At 37.9% G+C, this 21,072-nt stretch overlaps 1 protein-coding gene across 7 annotated transcripts in view; it reads right to left on the reverse strand.

Annotated features, from left to right (window-relative positions):
* Positions 1 to 7,340: 7,340 nt before the first annotated feature.
* Socs5 (suppressor of cytokine signaling 5) overlaps positions 7,341 to 21,072 on the reverse strand; it is a 39,153-nt gene continuing 25,421 nt past the window's right edge. For all 7 annotated transcript variants that reach the window (XM_048352988.1, XM_048352987.1, XM_048352985.1 and 4 more), the window contains one exon: positions 7,341 to 11,542. In XM_048352988.1, coding sequence (XP_048208945.1) covers positions 9,920 to 11,530 — 1,611 coding nt within the window. In that variant the 5' untranslated portion in view covers positions 11,531 to 11,542 and the 3' untranslated portion in view covers positions 7,341 to 9,919. The remainder of the gene's footprint in view (positions 11,543 to 21,072) is intronic.

The raw sequence follows: 21,072 nt of genomic DNA on the forward strand, positions 1-21,072 counted from the left end.
CTTTTCATGCTACCTTCTGCTAATCCCTTTCAAAAATGTTCTACTGGATGGGGCTGTGGTATAGCCTGACAGCGTGTGTATTAAACAGGGTTCCTTAAAGAAACAAAACAAGAGGAGATAGGAAGAAATGTATGATGAAGAGTTAGCTTACATGAGGTCATAAATAGGCCTAGGAAAACGAGTAGCAAGTTCCAGTATGAACCCAATGTCTCAAGAAAAAGTGGGGAATGGGGTAGTTGAGCAATAGTGTAAGTCTAGTATGAATCTTAAGAACTCTGAGAACCAGAGTCAATGGTATCAGTACCCCTCCAAGTTTGAGGGCCGAAGAAATGGAAGTGCTGATGTCTGAATATAGAAGACAAATGTACAGGCTCAAACAAAGCTACTTTTCCCTTCCTCCACATTTCATTCAGGCTTTCAACAGACTGGATGCTGCCTGCCCACACTGGGGGAACAAATCTTTTCACTTAGTCTACTGATTTAAATGGCAATCTCTCTTAGAAATATTTCCTACCGCAAACCATTCACCTAGAAATCACATTGTGTTAGCTCTCTGAGCATTTCTTAGCACAGTCAAGTTGACATACAAAATTAACTTTTACAACATGGAAAACTTGGTAATTTTTTTTTTTTTTTTTGCTTTCCCAGTCCTGGGGCTTGATCTTGGGGCTCAGGTCATCTCTCTGAGCTTTTTGCTCAAGGCTAGTGCTCTACCATTTGAGCCACAGTTCCACTTCTAGCTTCTTGGTGGTTCATTGGAAATAAAAGTCTCACTTCCTTTCTTGCCTGGTCTGATTTTGAACCATAATCCTTAGAACTCAGCCTCACTTCCTTTCTTACCTGGTCTGATTTTGAACCATAATCCTTAGAACTCAGCTTCCTAAGTAGCTAGGATTATAGGTGTGAGACACAGGTGCCTACATTGTCTGTGTATCTATCTATCTGCCATCTACCTACCTATCATCATCTATCTTAGAAATCTCATAGGCGATTTTATTTTTTAGACGAACTATAAAAAAACCAAGAGGAAAATACTTTTGAAATACTTACCAGGCTATTTACTATTTCTAATATGTTTTATTCCTTTCTAATAATTTGAATTTAATTCTTACATTTTCCTTTCATTTAAAAAAATGCTGTGGGCTGGGAATATGGCTTAGTGGTAGAGTGCTTGCCTAAAATGCATGAAGCCCTGGGTTCAATTCCTCAGTACCACATAAACAGAAAAGGCCAGAAGAGGCTCAAATGGTAGAGTGTTAGCCTTGAGCAAAAGAAGCTCAGGGACAGTGCCCAGGCCTGAATTTGGGCACGGGACTGGCCAAAATATATATGTGTGTGTCACTCTGGCAAACTTTCTAGAAAGCAAACTAGAAATGGTCTTGTTTCTTAGAGAGTTATCTCTTTATTTCTTTGTGGTGGTACAGAAGTTTGGGCTCCAGGCCTCATGCTTGTTAGGCAGGTGTTCTACTGCTAAGCCACACTGCAGCCCTTTTTGCTTTCATTGTTTCTGTGTGTGCTAGCCTTGAACTGAAACCGTATTTTCTATGGCCATCCATGTAGCTGGGATCATAGGGCTGCATCATTCTATCAGGTTGATTTGTCAAGGAGAGGAGTGTCTCACTGACCTATTGGCCTGAACCAATCATCTGAGTGGTCTTCGCTTGGAGTGACTAGGATGACTGGTAAAAGCCAGACTCCTCAGAAAAAGAAAACCAAAACCCCAAAGCTGAAATAATGAATTACTTGCAAACTTTTGTGATAAATACTATGAAGAAAACAAAGGAAGGACAGAGATAAGAATAATACAAGTAATAATACAAATAATGTGTGCATCCCTTAATGGGCATGTGCAGTTCTCTGGAGAGTTAGAATTGAAAAAGAATCTCTTGGGCTAAAAGGGGAGATGATAATTCAAGGGCAGTATTAGGTGCGGACCCTGAGATGGAAAAGATAATGGGGTGCTGGAGCTTGTGAAAGATAGCCAGGGCCAAAGGACAAAAGTGAGCAAGAGTGGGGACAGCAGTCAGATACAGCTGGAGAAATCTAGAGGCATGCCTTACATAGCAACATGGGGAATACAAATGGAGGGAGGGCTGGGAATATGCCCTAGTGGTAGAGTGTTTGCCTTGTATACATGAAACCCTGGGTTCGATTCCTCAGCACCACATATGTAGAAAAAGCCAGAAGTGGCGCTGTGGCTCAAGTGGTAGAGTGCTAGCCTTGAGCAAAAAGAAGCTAGGGACAGTGCTCAGGCCCTGAGTTCAAGCCCCAGGACTGGCAAAACAAAAAGCAAAAAACAAGACTATTCTTTTGATATATATTTTTTAATCAATGATTTAGGGTCTATCTTCATCAGTTATTTGAAATTCATTAGTCTGAAATATAAGAGAACAAAGAAACACTAAGTTGGTTGAAAAAATGAGGACCCCAAATGTGTAGTGGATTAGAGAGTTGCTCTTTTTAAGATCCTAGTTTGAAACCTCTGGTATTCCCTCTATGACCTTAAACAAGTCAACCTCTCTAAGCCAGTTATCAAAGACAAGGAAAGGATTAGATGCAGCCAGGCAGTTTTAGTAATTACATAATAGTCTGCCTGCTACTTCAGGTTATATATGGTTTGTTTGCTGGGTCAGGAAACTATTCTGACAGCTCTCGTCCTGGGTTTATTTTTGAACATTGCCCAGACTCTGTCAGAATTGTTTATAGACCAAATACAGGCCCTTACATTTATTTTGTGAATACCAACAATAAATCTGACTAATCAAAGGATTGACAAATACTGCACAGTAGAATTTAGAAAACAATTTTAGCTTTCTAGTTCAGTGATTATCACTAGGGCAGCAATTACTAAGACAGTATTTTAAAAGTAAAATTTATAAATTTATATTATTCACATTGTTGGAAAGATGGTAACAAAATATTTCTCTCTTCTCTTCATGTTACTTAAAATTCAATTATACCCAAGGACATATGTTTATAAAGTTAGGTGATATGGCTTTAAAGTATTCTAGTTCAACTTTTTCTAAAAAACTGATTTAAAGGAGTTAAGAACAGAATAAATTTAAAACAATTTATTCTTTGCACCACTGTATGTATTTTAGATGAGAAAAGAGGAAATGACACATGTAATGATAGACACTGTTAGTAAAACAAAATCTAAAATCTTGAGTTTCTAGTTCAGAAATATCTCGGAACTATCTAGAGGAAGGCATATTAGTAATGTTCTGTATTTCTGAATATAAAAGCGCAAAGCAGTTTTCACATGAAAAATTGAGGAATGAGAAACTACATCCATTATGTTAGCATTGAGAGGGATTAAACAATTCCAGATTAAAAAGAAAAAATCTCGGTTTGCTATCTTTCTCAGTAATTCGGTCACCCTTCTCAGTAATTTTGTCAAGCAACATTTTCTTTGTGTGTGCCAGTACTGGAGCTTGAATTCAGGGCACTGTCCCTGAGCTTTTTCATTCAAGGTTAGTGCTCTAACACTTGAACTTGCTTTTTGGTGATTAACTAGAGATGAGTCTCACGGACATTCCTGCCCAGGCTGGCTTTGAACCATGATCCTTAGATCTCAACTTCCTGAGTAGTTACGATTACAGGCATGAGACACCAGATCTGGTAAGTAACATTTTTTTTTTTTTTTGCCAGTCCTGGGCCTTGGATTCAGGGCCTGAGGACTGTCCCTTGCTTTTTCTTGCTCAAGGCTAGCACTCTGCCACTTGAGCCACAGCGCCACTTCTGGCCATTTTCTATATATGTGGTACTAGGGAATCGAACCCAGGGCTTCATGTATATGAGGCAAGCACTCTTGCCACTAGGCCATATTCCCAGCCCTAATTGTTTTAAACATCATTTTCATTTTGCCCTGTTCCCAGGAATAAGGTTATTAAATTTTGGCATCAAAATGTGCCCTTAAAATACATTATCCATAACTTACTTTTAAAGATAGGATATATTATTTATGTTAAATACTTTTATTTAAATATATTATATATATTATTTATAGTAAGTGGGAGATGCGTCTTGATTTGCTTAAACTTGGAAAAACTGTAACATGTTTAACTAGGAATCTCATAGGGCAGAAAGTTGTTTGCTATTCCTTACTTAAAATTGTGTGCCATTATTGTTTGGTAACTTCTCTGTATAATCCCAGCACTCAGGTTGGTCTAGATTTCACAGTACTTCCTGACTCCATTTTCTTCTGGTTGTAGTTTATTCTAGAGCTGCTGGCATCATTTACATTCCTTTTAAAAGGAACCTGGCTTCACACCATCCCCTGCAACATATTCAAATGCTACAACCAAGGTGGTAAAGGCAAACTCTCCCCACCTTAAATCTGTTCTTTCCCACTTTCTGCCACATGACTACCACCTTCTGCTAAATCAAACTCCTACACTAACAGTGCCGTGATGCAACAAAACTTCAAATAACCCTTTCCCAAGTCATTTTGACTCCATTTGACTTTTTAAACCACAAATGAACCTAATTTTAAATTACTAACTTTACTTCACCTATCCCAACAGTCTCTATTATATATGTACATGCCTCTCTATCCACCAGTTTATAAGCTCCAAGTGATGTTCCTCATCTTTTACTCAAATTTTACTTCAAAAGGACCCCAAACCCAGGCCTTGGCATCTTATTTACTCTGACTCCTGAACAATCTGCACATGATCTAGCTGAGCCAGGTCCAGGCTGACTCAGGGGAAGTGCCTGATACCGCAGCTGGGTACCAACTCTGAAAGTGAGTCAAGGCCTACAGTGCTCCTCCATCTTCTATTTTGTTAAATTTGATCAAAGTTTACAGGAAAGTAATGGAAGGTAAATAGAGTTCTGGAGGATCACAGAACAGGTTCTGGATGGGCAAGAGTGGAGATGACAGAGAAAATGACTGCTGGGACTTTGAGGGCAGGTGGGATTCTTCAGCATTGTGTCCTTGCTAAGTATCACATAATGAATCCGAATTTATCCCATAAGAATTATGTTAAAAGAGACAGAAGCTAATCTGATATGGAAGCATGACAACCAAATCTTGCCATGGATAGCTTTAAAATTCAGTGTAAGGTTTATGATTTCAATATTTTAAATTTTTTGAAAGGCAAGTGCTCTACTGATTTAAGTAAAAAAAAAAACTTGAATTAACAAATTAAATGTTGACCTAATTACTCCCCACCCAATGAAATCTCACACAAAATTTCTGCTGCTGTTGTCTTAGAGTATTCGTGTCTCTTGTTTATCTTCTCCCCTGAACTACACTCATATAGTTGCCCACTCCAGTTCTCTACAGAAGTAACAGGAATCTCAAATCTCCACACACTCAAGGCAGAATTCAATTTACACTGTTGACTAACTTAAAAGCAATGTTCTTGCTGTGTAGCCCTGGCTGACCTGGGTCTCGACCACCCAAGTGGAATTACAGGCATGTTAACCCTATGCCCAGACCTCCATTGACTTCATAATAAAAAAAAAAAAAAAAAAACTCAGCTCATGGTATCACATCAAACATCAGTCATTTACAACTTCTTTCTTATCTAATTATTTTCCAAATCCTGTCAACTTTTTGTCACTAAAACACACCCAACCCAGCCCTTCTCACCTGTAAAACTGCAAATCTTCATCTTGGCACACCACCAGTCTCTACTCAACACAGCAACAGGAAACAGGCCACGCCAACTCCCTTGCTTAAAATCTTGTTTTCCACTGAACTCTTGAAAAAAAAAAATCTAGATTCCTTACTATGGGCTCCTAATCTTACAGGCCTTGCCAATTTCAGAGCCCCTGTATTCTCCACCAGCCCAATGGGCTTTTTCTTTTTCAGCACATAAACTCCTTCCTGCTTGGGGCTGTGGACTTCATTTTCTCTGTAGCTGTGTTTTTTGTTCCATATTGATGTGATTATATCCTCACCATTCAAGGTTATTCCCAGTGATCCGAAAGTGCTGCTCCTATTCCCCTCAGCACCATATTCTGCCTTTTTGTTTGGGATTTTGTGTCTCATTTCCTACCTACTGAAGTGTAATAATGAGCTCTATGAGGCAGATGCTTTGTCTTGTATCTAGTGTACATCTGTTACTTTAAATGGTAGCTACCACAGTGGGCCCAATGAACATTTAAGCAAATAGCTGAAAGGTCTTATCTATTCAATCAAGATTCCAAGAAATGAAAATAGCTGTCCCAACTTATCCAACATTACAATGGCAAACTCAATACACTCCATGTTCCCAACAACCAACTTAAGAATTTCTCCTATAAAAATTTCGGCTCAAATCTTCTTGGAACATACTACTTAATATAGCTGTTCCCTATCAGCTGCTGCAAGAAATACAGAACAAAACCTGAGTCTTACATTATGTATTTATGCATAGCCATCAAGTAGCATTGTTCCCTCTGGAGACTCTTCTTACCTTTAAACCATTTGTTTGTGTGCTTTTTAACCTAGTTCTTTATATTGTGGCACAGAGGAGAGAGGGAACTGGCATGATCTCCCCTGTTTACATCACTGTCAGAGATGGATTTGGCTGGTTTTGGTTTTTTTTTTTGTAGATTCTGACTCACTCATTGGCTCTTTACCTCTACTCAAAAGAAAAAATTGTCATTTGCTTTTATAAAAGTAAGAGTTAAAGGCCAATCCCAATAAAACTTGCCTAATTGCTACCTCATACCAGGGAGCAAAGGAAGCTTTGGGATAAAAATAATAGCAACCAGATCAAAATGTCAAATGAAGTTCATAAATTTGGGATTTTGTAAAAATGGAGCTTGGAACTCAAATATGGTTTTATGATTAAAAACCAGTCTTGTGTAAATCTTCTAAAAGACCAGATTGCTTTGTGGAGAATAGTAATTTGGGTCTTTTTTTTGGTCTAAGAAATATACATTTAATTATGACTCTTAATATGTTTAGAGCAACCTGTTTCTGAAGTCTTTTACTGTGAGGAAAATGCTGACAAATTGTTTTGACTAAATGACTGCAGTACAGATAAAACCAAGTAATCTTTAGGAGCAGATAATAAATTTGATTGGCCTAGGAATACTCTTTAGATAGAATAAGGTTCCAAATGATCTTAAATCAGATGTCTGAATATTATCATCATAAACATGTATATATGTATAAATGTCATATGTGTATATAAATGTACACATTATTTATGTATACCTATAATGGAAAGAGAAGTAGAAGGGAGGGAAAATGAGAGCTGGAGAAAGAGGGATAGAGGTGCATAAGTGTGTATGTGTATAAGATTAAGAATGAGGATGTAACTCAAAGCAATCCTTCCCTATGAAAACTTGCCAAACCTTCTAATAAATTTCTTGGTTTGTAGTAAAATGCACTTCAAAAGGACCATAAAGACACAAATTTAGTTGACAGACTACAATGGATTCAGAAAAAGACACAGTGACTATAGACTTATGTGCACTTTCATGCTGGTGATTTTCTTTTTAAAACATAAGCCACTAATGTTTTAAGAAAAAAACTTAAACCAAAAGTTGCATATTATTATACACAAACTGAAACATGACTTTTAGCACAGTGTATACATGCTTACATAAACTCAAATAGTTGCACATTCAAACAATTTGCTTTAACATATGAAAGTTCTGAAAAACATAAAAGCATCAATACTTTCTATAAAACTACAGTTAGAACATCAATTTGCTACAAGCATATAAAAACATCAAGTGCTTTCTTGGAGTTTCAAGTTACCTCTTTACAACACCATCTTGTTTGCATATATAGTCCTTCAATAATCAGTAGGGATTTTCTTTTTCCTTAAGAGGTTTATTTTCCAGGTACATTATAAGCTCAAGAAACCAGACCCAACAATTACGTAATATAATTATGTCAAACAACTTAATTGCACATAACGTTTTAAAGTAGGTTTGGGTGAAGTTCTCAAACACTTTGGTATATGTTCTTCAGGGACTTCTATTAGAAAAAGCAGAAATTCTAAGTCCCTTTAATCCCCATTTTGTATTAAAATGGACAAGTCTTTGGTTAAAGTTCTATATTTTGGGCATCTATTATCAATTAAAATGGTCCCCAAACCAATAAATAGTGCTGATGTAGTACTAGTTCACAAGACTTCACTTAACCTGTTTCTGATGCAGTTGTATGCTATAAATATTCATTTACTAAAATAACCTCACTGACAGTTTCAATCTTTCAGTTAGAGGCAGAGAAATCAATAGGTTTTTTTATTTCTCTGAATTTTCTGTTGTTACCTAAACTTATATGGTAATTTCAGTAACTACAGATTAGGATTAGAAAGATGTAGAGCATTAGAGTTAGCTTATTCTGTAAGTCAGTATTAGACTGTACATGATTCTGTATTAACTAGAGAATAGGTTGTCGGGTAATGTTAATTTTAAAAACCCAAACCATTCCATGTATAAGAGAAAACTGTTGCAAATGTATAAAACAGCAGATATACAAGGACACCAAACATACTTTATTAGCACAAAGAAGCAGCCATAACAAGGCACAGCAAGCAGAAACATACATTAGCAGTCAAAGGATTAGTGTTGCATACAAATATAGCTTTTCTTTTTTGTAGCCTTGGCAATAGCCATAAGGATATAAAATAACCTTCTGTAGCAGCTGGTACGGAAACTAAGAAGCACTCACCAGCAGCACAGAACACATTAATAACAAGACAAGAATGGATTTGGCTACTGTAGTGCAAAGTGTCTAGGACAGAACTGAAGAGTCAGTTCAATACTAAGAAGCAAACACTAGAACTAGGTAATACTTCCCAAAGCACTCACTCAAACTGTATCATATACTATTCTAAATGACAAAAAGGTGCTAAGTAAAGTTATTTACAAATACAATGGTTGTATAGTACCTTTAAATCTGCAATTTAGGTTTCAGATTTTCCATTAAGAATGAACTGCACTGAAGTTCTATAAATTATACTTAAGCAATTCAGCTATGAGAGCTTACAACAAAGAGATAAATACTGCCATTCAAATCATTAATTATCATTTAACAAATCTCAACAGCAACAACCATTGTAGTTAGTTACTATTGTCTGACTTTGTATGGGCATCTTCTAGTCTTATTTTCTTCATAGTTTACAACCTTGTTATGGACATAGGAAAAGACCCAACCTTAATGAAACAACATTTAGACCTCATATTAACATTAACACACACACACACACACACACACACACACACACACACACACACACACACTGCAGCAGCTATTTCAAATGCCTATTTTAAGTTGAAGCCTTATTAAAAAATCAATACCAAGGACCTTTAAATAAAATTCAACTATTATCTTTCTAATCTGAAATTTTAAGAACTATTTAGAAAACCTGGTCTACTTAACAGTACCTTTTGCAGAAGAGAAAAGGAAACTATAATAAACTACATCCACACTTAAGTGAACTGCACTATGCCCTTGTGGCCAGAAAATTGCATTTTTTTTTCCTAAAAGGGAGGCAGTCTACTTATTTATTCATTTGCTTGTTTTTGGACTTTCAAAGCTGGATTTATGATAACTACAAACATCACTACTTTGGAAGGTTATAGAAAAATTCTTAGAAAAAATAATTTAAAACATTAGTCACACTGCTGAAATACTCATCCAATAATTTGTTCTTCGGTAAGAAATAGAACTCTTCATAGCAAATGCCCCAGAGCTGCCTCATTCAACTATTACAGCCACTAAAAACCAAACTGCTAGCTAAACCAACATGTTTCTGTAGCCTCACTGAAGACTAGCTTTATCCTGCTGTTGCAATAGGCACCACTGTCAGTCAGTGTCACAGCAGATGGCCACTGACAGAGGCCACTCACCAAGCTGACGTCCTGTGTGAAAATCTTAGCACTGACACTGTGCTTCCAATAGGTATACTGTCTAATGCACATAAAAGCAGACCTAGCTAATGCCCTTTGGGGTCAGAAGAGTTTACTTTGCCTTGATTGGCTCTCGTTCTAACCAGCGAACTCTAACCTTTTGCTTATAATGATATTCTTTTAGGAAATCCTGTAACATTGATGGCAGAGGGAGCCCATCAATTCCATCATAGGTGGTGCACCTGCAGATTACTGCACGGCAGATATACTGCAGGCTGAAAGGAAAAGTCCTATTAAGTGATATAGTAAGCAATGGTTCAAAAAACATGCAAGAACTGGGATCCTTATAATGTTCTAGAAGTCCTGTTACAGTGGAGGAGTGAAATACACATGGGTCGTGGGCATCAAAACTGAAGTTGTGATTCCACTGTTCAATTCTGGCATGCAGGGATCTGTTGTAGCGGCGGAAGCTCACAGAGAAGAGGTAGTCCTCTTGCGCTGAGTCCCTGAGCAAAAACGTGCCTTCAGGTTTCCCTTCGAGAAGTGCTTCTGCTTCATAACGGTCCATAACCCCCCAGTAACAGGGATTCCCTGTGATCTGAAGCAGATCTGGCACAAGGCAGTGTATGTAATCAATCTGTGTATGGACTTTCCATGCACCCTGTCTGCTAATGTGGGCATGACTGTCTCCAGACACTTGGCGTTGCTTCTGCCTCCAGGACTGCAAACACAAGGTGGTTGTATCCTCTTCTGAGTCACAGTTACCTTGTGGAATTGCAGCACTGTCCCCACTTATTTCTGTCATTCCAGGAGCTAACTTTGGTCCCAGTTTGTATAATGGATTAACCTGTGCAGTAGCTTCAAATGTATGTATTTGTGCATTGGGAGGGGGGTCTACCCCTTCTTCAATACTAAGCCGTCTTCTCTCTCGAAGCCTGTCTTCTTCATCTTCTGTAGAAACCAACGATGGATCAAATGTATCAAAAAATGTTGAATGTGGGCTCACAGGAGCTGTATGCTGTTTAATCAAATGCCATTTTTGAGCTAAATCTGAGCCTGCAGGAAAAGGACATTTCTCCAGCATTAATTCAGAAAGATGTATTTTCCTTTTGTTGGAGAAGAGTGGCTTTGAGTGCTTGCTGTAAGTCCTCATTGGGAAACACAGGCCTACAGTGTCCTGCAACCTCTGTCTCAGTGAGCGGCTCCCAAGGGCTCTGCTGGAAATGCTGTCCATGTCGTGCACAGAGCTGACTCCGTAGCGCCGCTCTCGCCTCTGAAGTCCACTTCGAGTTCTACCAAACTTTTTATCAGTATCCAATGAACTTTGCGTCTTTGTGGAACAGGAATGTTTTTTCTTCCCACCCCAGGGGGCATGTCGAGAGTAGGAATCTCTTCGAGCAAGCCTTGTTCCTGGGGCAACACATGAGTCACTGTCCTTCTCAATGCTTATTTCAACAATTTGAGGGATTTCTGCAGCACAGTTTTGGTTTCTCCTTGAAGAATTCTTTGAGGAGCTTAATCCCAGTTGTAAGGCCACATTTTCTCGTAAGGGGCTGCTTTGCTGCTGAGGAGATGAGTCTCCCAGACTCATGTTTTTCTCTTTGACAGACAGACATCTGTTGGAGTTCATGTCCATGCTTTCACTACGGCTTCCTCCCTCATGACCAAAAAGATTCTGACACCTGTACTTGAAGTTATTCCACATTTTCCCCACTTTATCCATTGATTATAAAATCTAAAGACAAAAAAGAAAACGGGGGAAAATGAATTAATCCAAGTGGCATGTGAAACTATTGAAGGAAGCACTCGTTTCCCTTCTCACTGGGAATTACAGTAACATGGTCAAGAATGTACCTCACTTTGCCTGCTAAATAAGGTGATGAGGTATTGTCTTTGGTGGCAGTAAGACAGTGGGCCCTTCAGTGGCACTGACCATTACTCAGAACTTAGGTGATCTTAAGGAACAAGTCTCTTCTAGTTTAGTGCTGTTACATATGATAATAAACGGCATACCATATTTCTAAAATAAATTTTGTTCTCTAAAAGTATTTTTCTGATGATTTAAACTATATCCAAAATATGACTGTTATAGGAAATACAACTAAACTAGAAACAACACTATCTTATCTTGCTCTTTGCAAGTTACACAAACTACTTAGGACATGCAGAAAATATATGAATTTGTCAGGACACAGAAGGTAGTTGCTAATACTGACCACTTGGTTTAGTGCTACAGACACATCTTTCTAATCCAGGGACTGTTAGCAGATCACATGGTAACACAGTAGTCTAATGCAAAGAAAGACTACTGTGTTCCACACTCCTTGTGGATATAGTATGTTGGCAGCTGTAATACTAGAAAACAGAAATTGATGATAGTGATTCATAGAACAGTTGGTTCACTTATGAATCAAATTATTTCAACTATCTTGGTATTTACAATGCTCTTCTTGAGATTCTTTTGTGGTTCTATTATTTCGTGGTTTTATATAAAGTTACACAGGGCAGAAAACAAGTGTTAAAGTTCAATTGTTCTAGAATTAAAATTGATTACAAACTCTCACATTTATACATTTTAGCCCTTCTTAGAATGAACTCAAGCAGCTGGAGGCATGGCTCAAGCGGTATAACTCCTGCCTAGCAATAACAAAGGCACTGAGTTCAATACTGACAAAAAGAAGTAAAATTTTCTTTTGCCTAAAAAACTGGAACTGGAATCTTACATGATCCATTATAAGTGTTGTTTCTGCAAGAGTCTGTAAGTAGTTGGACTGGTCTCAAAGAAAAGATGTTGGCTCCTCATCAAAAGATTGACCAATAAATAATGTTTATATTCTTAAAGTTAAGAGTAAAATATCCACAGGTTTTATGGTTTTCTTGCTTTATCAGACTTACAAACAACTGGTTCAGATTGTATCACATAAAAGGCTTTTTCTCCATTAATAGTGAGCTAAGACTTCTCTGAAGAAAGTAAGAATGGCCAATATACATACGAAGAAATGCTCAACATCTCTGGCCATAAAAGAAATACAAATCAAAACAACATAGAGAGTCACCCCAGTTAGAATGGCCATTATCAAGGAAACTAAAAACAATAGATGCTGGCAGGGATGTGGCCAAAAGGGAACACTACTACACTGTTGGTGAAAGTGTAAACTTGTTCAACCACCCTGGAAAGCAGTACGGAGGTTCCTCAAAAGACTAAACATAGAGCTTCACTATGACCCAGTAACCCCACTTTGGGGCATTTACCCGAAAGATCACAAACAAAGCCACACTAAAGCTACGAGCACAACTATGTTCAATGCAGCATTATTTACCATAGCTAAAATATGAAACCAATCCAGATGCCCCTCCGTTGATGTATGCATCAAGAAAATGTGGTATATAAACACAAGGGAATTCTATGCTTCCATCAGAAAGAGTGAATGACATAGCCTCATTTGTAATGAAATGGGAAGACTTGAAAAAAATACTAAGTGAAGTGAGCCAGACCTAAAGAAACATGGTGAGATAAAGGATACAGGGTGAACCAATGTAACAGTGATACTCACAAGACAATATGTTTGAAATTAACTGTACAACTGGAGGGGGGAGCTAGGGAGGGGAGGTAAGAGAAAAATGAGGGAAGGGCAACAAGTAGGACAAGGAATGTACTCACTACCTTACCCATATAACTGTAACCCTTCTGTATATCATCCTTGACAATAAAATAAAGTTTAAAAAATAAATTTATTTTAAAAAGGTTTTCTCCACAATCATTTAATTAAAGTATAGAGCAGTGTCAACAGAAAGATATGACCTAGAGCTTAGGGGCTGGTTGAATAAGAAATCTTCTGGGGAGATGCTATTTCAAAAATTTTATTCTGAACAGTGTGTAGGAATGAATCAGGATAGAGAATTAGGCCAAGAGAATAACATCAGCAAATGTTTCCAAGCAGGGCATAAACAAACAGGGCGGAAGTCAATAGTGCCTAGGGACTAAGGGTCAGAGGTAGGCCCTTGTAGTCTAGGCCATGATGAAAGAGCAAGAATGATAATGCAGTGAACAAGCATGCAGAAGTTCAAATTAGAGCTGGATTAGGAGGGTAATAGCAGAGATGAATATGAGATATTTATAAGTCTTCAGAATTGATTACACATACAGGGAGTGTTAGAAGAGGAGAGTATCATATTTCACAAGTTGGAAACAAGAGATAGAATAGTACTGGCAAGTTGGGCTTAAAGAAGACTAATGAATCTAATTTTTGAAACGCAGTTGCAGCTATCATGAAGACATCTATTATATACACTGATATACACTCATATAATAGAATGTTTCACAGAAAAAATGATAAACTAGAGCTACTTGCATCAATATACATGAATCTCAAAAATATGCTTACAGAAAGATATTATAAATAAACTTGCCTTTCATCAGACAAGTAAACCCCCAACTACAGTTCATACACACACACATAAAACATGTACAATACAAAAAGCAACTCAGCCAACCACTGGTGGCTCATGCCAGTAATCCCAATTACTCAGGAGGCTGAGATCTGAGGACTGAGGATCAAAGTCAGGTGGGGCAGGAATAACCACCAAAAAACTGGAAGTAGTGTTGTGGCTCAGAGTGGTAGAGCGCTAGCTTCGAGCAAAAAGAGCTCAAGGACAGTGCCCAGGCTCTGAGTTCATGCCCCACGACTGACCCCGCCCCCCCAAAAAAAGGCAACTCAAGATAATGGTTGTCTACTAGGAAGAGGAATAAAGAATCAAGAGGGTACTCAGGAGGCTTCTTACACCCTAGGACTTTTCTCTTTCTTTGGTCCATTCTGTTTTGGCTGTACCTTTCCTAAACAGATTTACTTTATGTAAGATACTGGAGATGAGGGCTAGGAATATAGCCTAGTGGCAAGAGTGCTGGTCTCGTATACATGAAGCCCTGGGTTTGATTCCTCAGCACCACATATATAGAAAATGGCAGAAGTGGTGCTGTGGCTCAAGTGGCAGAGTGCTAGCCTTGAGCAAAAACAAAGAAGCCAGGGAAAGTGCTCAGGCCCTGAGTTCAAGCCCCAGGACTGGCGGAAAAAAAAAAAAAAGATACTGAAGGTGAGAAACTTAGTCTAATAAGTCCACAATCCAGCAGAGAAGGCAAACAATTTAGAATACAACCTAAGTGGGATTTTAATTAACTCAATGAGAATATAAAGCACCACACAACTTATCTCTTGTTGGTGAACTGTGGAAGACTTCTAGTTGAATCCCATACCTAGCTCTTTCATCTCTTTTACATTACTGTCATTAGATGGTACAGAGTTATCACAAATAAACAGCCTGTTTTTCACTCTTCCTTGTACAAGGCCCTGGACAAATATCTGCCAATGAAATGAAGCAGACCTACCAGTGAAAGATTTTGGAACATTTTTCTAAGAAACAGTTGGCCCTAAGCCCAAGATTTTTTTCTTTTTTGGTTGTTGTTTTGTCCCCCCACCCCTTCCTTCCTGTATCTTTCTGCTTCAAATAACACCACCTCAATTTTGGACCAAGAAGACAGGGGTCAAACACAAAAGAGTCTCAGCCCTAAACTGGAAATTGCTTCCGTGATGACTCCATGGAGCAGAGCATTTCAGGCACAGACTCATTAAAAGGTCTCCCTATCAAAAAGTGGGGAGGGGTTCCCAGGGCTGAAATATTAGGCAAGTGGGGTTCCATAGAAGAACGAGCAACTTAAAAGGCTGAAAGAGATATTCAAGGATCTTACATGTCATTCTAAGAAGGTAACTTTAGTCTCGGATTTGGTCATATTAAATAACTATATATATATATATATATATATATATATATATATATGACTCCACAGATGGTTCTATGTATATTCTAGTCAGAAACAATCAAAGCAGTATGGATTAAGAGACTGTGAGGACTGGGGTTTAGAGAGAGAGGAAAAAACATTTCTATGACATAAGATATTGATTTTAGTAAATGTTGAAGCTATTTGGCAGAAAGGATTATGATGTCTGAGAGGTAACGGAGATAAGTATGTACAACATATATAATTTGGTGATGTCTTGATTATAGTAAGGATTAGCACACCTGCCTTCTAAAGTTAACTGATGCCTGTCAGTAACGGTTTACACATAACCACTAACTGAAAATAGATTTCATTTTATTATATATCCATACCTATGGTTCTTTGTCACAAGTGGCTATCATAAGTAACAAGAAGCTGAACAGTACTAATGTGATCCTTACCAAAGAATAAAAATAAAACAACAGTATTCTTAAGTTATTAGAAGCTTTACATTTTTTGCAAGGAATAGTATTATTTTTTTGTTCTTCAATGCTCATATAAGTTTTGCAAATTTTTATCTGTAATGTTCCCACTATTTTTTTTTTTTTTTTTTTTTTTGCCAGTCCTGGGCCTTGGACTCAGGGCCTGAGCACCTTCCCTGGCTTCTTCCCGCTCAAGGCTAGCACTCTGCCACCTGAGCCACAGCGCCCATTCTGTGGTGCTGGGGAATCGAACCGAGAGCTTCATGTGTAAGAGGCAAGCACTCTGGCCACTAGGCCATATTCCCAGCCCCAATCCCACTATTTTTCAACCATTCTTAAACATGGGTAAAAATACTATTACTATTATATGCTGATCCCAAAATGCAGCATGGGATACTGGAGTTTACCAGCTGAAAATCATAGGGAATGTTTTATGTTTGAACCTGATACTCATATTTTCGATTGGTTTTGGTGTGCCTCTGGTATCATAAACTATATGAATGTTACTGGTACTCGACTCTGAAAAAGCCAAATGCCTGCAAATGAACAATGCCAGAAAACATTCTGATTTGTTACTCACATCATTTGTATCTAAGTACAATTTTCTTGCTTGAAAGACTGTAGTTTTGCTTTAAACCCTAGATTTCATCTAATGTTTTTCATCTCCTATACAGGTTATTCTTTATTATAAAAAAAATTGAAGCTGGACATGGTGCATACTTACAATCCCAACACTTGAGAGGCTGAGGCAGAAGAACTGAGGGAAAGAAGGAGAAAGGGACTACATGTAATTATTTCCCAAAGATTGCATATTAAGATATTAAAACTTCTCTAATAATTATTTACTACACCATTTTTAGATATTGTAAGAATAAAGCTAACAGTGAAAATGGTTATAAATTTACCTAATCCATCACCCTATCAAATGGCCTCAGTCCTTAAAATCAAGAAATGAAACTAGAGTATTAATGACTAGTACAAATAAAATTGCCAGTAAACACCCACAGCTTTTTTTTTTTTTTTTTTTTTGGCCAGTCCTGGGCCTTGAACTCAGGGGCTGAGCACTGTCCCTGGCTTTTTTTTTTTTTTTTTCCTCAAGGGTAGCACTCTGTCACTTGAGCTACAGCACCACTTCGGACCATTTTCTATATATGTGGTGCTGAGGAATCAAACCGAGGGCTTCATGTATACGAGGGCAAGCACTCTTGCCACTAGGCCATATTCCCAGCCCCACCTACAGCTTTTATAATAATCTCAAGCCCCATCTCACTAGATTCCCAGGCCCCAGTTGGGCTTGCTTAAAACTATTCCACATTGTCATCAGAAAGTACAATATAAACCAGTATTCAAAAATACAATCCTTGACTGGGAATGTGGCTTAGTGGTAGAGTACTTGCCTAGCATGCATGAAGCCCTGGGTTCGATTCTTTGGCACCACTTAAACAGAAAAAGCTGTAAGTGGCACTGTGGCTCAAGTGGTAGAGTGCCAGCCTTGAGCAAAAAGAAACCAGGCACAGTGCTCAGGCCCTGAGTTCAAACCCCAGGACTGGCAAAAAAAGAAAATACAATTCTCGGAATAATCTTTGAAGCATAAAATGTAAATTATTTCAATTAACATATAGATATACTAATATGTCATTGTTAATTTGATTTTTGCCTAAACATTAAATTTTAAGAGGATTTCTCTTTCTTTCCTTCCAAATCTTAACTGGTTTAACATTGAACTTATGTACATTAGGGTTTCTGGAATGCACGCAGGCTTACTTCTATGTGCTTTTCCACATGCTGTTCTGTCTGGAATGTCTCCCCTACTTAAAACAACCTTTGGCAAAAGACTACATTTCTCGTCTCAGTTCAACTGCCATCTTTCTGTAGAGGCTTCCAATCTCCTCCAGACTACTCCAGTGGTATGCTGCTAACCCAGCTCTCAGAAGAAGAAAAAGCCCTGAAATGGTCAGTTCTGATACCATATTGGTTTTCAAAACCCAAATTTGTTTCAGTGTACTTGCTGTACTAGGGCACAACGTAAGCACCATACAAATCCTATTTGCTTGATATCAAAAAGAACAAAATAAAATTTTATATATTTACATGTAGACTTGCCTAAATAGAAATTCAGTAAGAGAAATGTCACATTAAAGATTTGAAAGACTCAGCACAGTAGAGACTATTTTTTTCTAACTTGATTTATTAGTTTAACATGATTCTGATCAACCCCCATCTTTCATGTTTTTGGTAGATATAAACTGATTCTGAAACTGCAAAGCAAAACAAAAAAAACTAGAATAAAACAAAACTTAAAAGAATCATAGTACTTGATTTTAAAATTTACTAGAAAGCTACAATAAGACAGTATGGCACTGGAAGAAGTACAGACACATAAATTCATGAAAACAGAAGAACTGAGAAAGAGACACATGCAAATATGGAAAGACATTTCAAGAGGTAAGTCTTTCAAAAAATGGTGTTATAACTGCCTTTCATATGTAAAAATGTGAATCTTAACCTGAACTTGACACTCTGAGTAAAAATGAACTCAAAATATATCACAGACCTGAATGCAAAATGTAAACACATAAAACTTGAAGAAAATAAAGGGTAAAAATAAATGTTTACCTTTTGATATGGGTTAGGTAACAAACCCATGAAAAACTCCACTATCGAAGAAAAATATTACAAATTTGACTTCATCAAACTAAAAAATTTTATTCTGTGAAATACATTGACAAAAAATGAAGAGCAAACTACAGACTAGGAGAAACTTGGCCAATGACACATCCAGCGCAGGACTTGCATCCTGCTAACATAAGAATTCTCAAAACTCAACAGTAAAAAAAACCATGAAACCCAGTTGAAAAATGAGGGAAAGACTTGAGCAGAGAGTTTATTACCAAAAAGAAAGTTATTCATTCAACTAACTACATGAAAACATGTTCAACACTGTTTTCCATTAGAGATATCTAAGTCAAAATAAAATAAAAAAATAGATAAAAATGTTTAGCATACTAAATTCTGGCTAAGGTAACAATTAGAGCTCTTCTACATCACTGGAAGGCATGCAAAATACTATTTCTCTGAAAAGAGTTTGGTAATTTCTTATGAAGTTAAACATATGTTAACCATATGATTAAACTTATATTGATACAAAACTCTGTACACAAATACTAGTTCTATTCATAATCACTCCAAACAGGAAATAACATGTGTCCTTCAACAGCTAGAAAATATACAAAATGTAGTGCAGCCATACAATAGAACAATAAAGCAAATAGAACAATAAAGCAATCAACCATTGATGTGTTCAACAACCTAAAAGAATTTCAAAGGCATTATATTGTGGGGAGTGAAAGTAACCAATCTCACAAAGTAACACACAACTTCCATTTAGAAGTACTTGTAGGGTATAGGAAAAGACAGCCAAGGTATAGGAATATGGTTTTAAAAAGTACCATTAGGTAGCATTTTGGGGTCATAGTATGGTTCTGTATTCCGACTGTGGTAGTGGTAAGGTGGATTTATGTATGAGTTAAAATGTATAGATTTGTATGCCAAGTATTACATTTTTCTGTATGCTAATTAAAAATTTAAAAACCTTTGAAAGTATATAGTACATATCTTAGAACTTTCTAAATCTTTTTACAAATTAAGACTCAAAAGTGAGTGTTTTGAGTATGTGTGTATTAACAGATGGGAGAATGAGGAGACTTAATTTTTTTCTTTATTTTGTATTAGCATCCATAAGTTATACAAAGAGGTTTCATACATGCATACAGAGTACCCCATCGAATTCAACCCACTCTCACTCACTCATCCTCCTTCCCCCTTCTTTTTTTTTTGGCCAGTCCTGGGGCTTGGACTCAGGGGCTGAGCACTGTCCCTGGCTTCTTCTTGCTCAAGGCTAGCACTCTGCCACTTGAGCCACAGCGCCACTTCTGGCCATTTTCTGTATATGTGGTGCTGGGGAATCGAACCCAGGGCCTCATGTATACGAGGCAAGCACTCTTGCCACTAGGCCATATCCCCAGCCCCTCCTTCCCCCTTCTTGAGACAAAGCCAAATGGGGTGCCTCATGCCTGTAATCTTAGCTAGTCAGGAAGCTGAGAACTTGAAGCCAGCCAAGGCAAGCAAGTCTAGCAAAAAGCTGGACTGGGGAGTGCCAGCCATAAGCAATAAACTCAAGGAGAGAGCCTGAGGAACTGAACTCAAGGCTCTATACCAGGGATTTCAACAGGTTTCATTGTTCTATTTTCATACATGTGTGTAACAATGCACTTTTTCCACCAAATTCACACTCTCTCCCTTTTGACTTACTCTTCTCTTACTGGTATCTTTTACCTACCTCTCCTAAACTGAACCTATTTTGCATTTCTGGGTTTTTTTTTGGCCTGTCCTGGGGCTTGAACTCAGGGCCTCAGTGCATTTGTGCTCAAGGCTTGTGCTCTACAACTTGAACCACAGCTTCACTTGTGGCTTTTTGGTGGTTAACTGGAGATAAGAATCTCATGAACTTTCCTGCCCAGGTTGGCTTTGAACCACAATCCTCAGATCTCAGCTGACTCTATGCTACATTTTGGATCTCTAATGCCCACAAAAGCCCATTCTGAGGCTGGTGCTTTGTAAGGCTGTAGAAACAAACCTTTGGGTGGTGGGACCTAGTGAGAAATTTTAAGCATTGGAAGCCATGCCCACCAAGGGACTGTGGGACTCTGGTCTCTGTTTCTGGTTCCTGGAGATGAACAGGTTGCTCTGCCACATGCTCTCATTTTGACATGCTGCCATAAGGCCCAAATCAAGGGGGTCAGCTGACATTCACTGAGACCTCCAAAAGTGAGTGTAAACTTTCCTCCTTTAAACTAATTATCTCAAATATTTTGTCAAACTAAAGTGGGTTAACACAATGCCTCAACCAATCATAATGATTATTAATACCTACTGGGCACTAGTGGCTCACACCCACAATCCTATCTATTCAGGAAGCTGAGACCTGGAGGACTGTGGTTCAAAAGCAGC

Source organism: Perognathus longimembris, chromosome 8, assembly GCF_023159225.1.
Source record: "Perognathus longimembris pacificus isolate PPM17 chromosome 8, ASM2315922v1, whole genome shotgun sequence".
Lineage (NCBI taxonomy): Eukaryota > Metazoa > Chordata > Mammalia > Rodentia > Heteromyidae > Perognathus > Perognathus longimembris.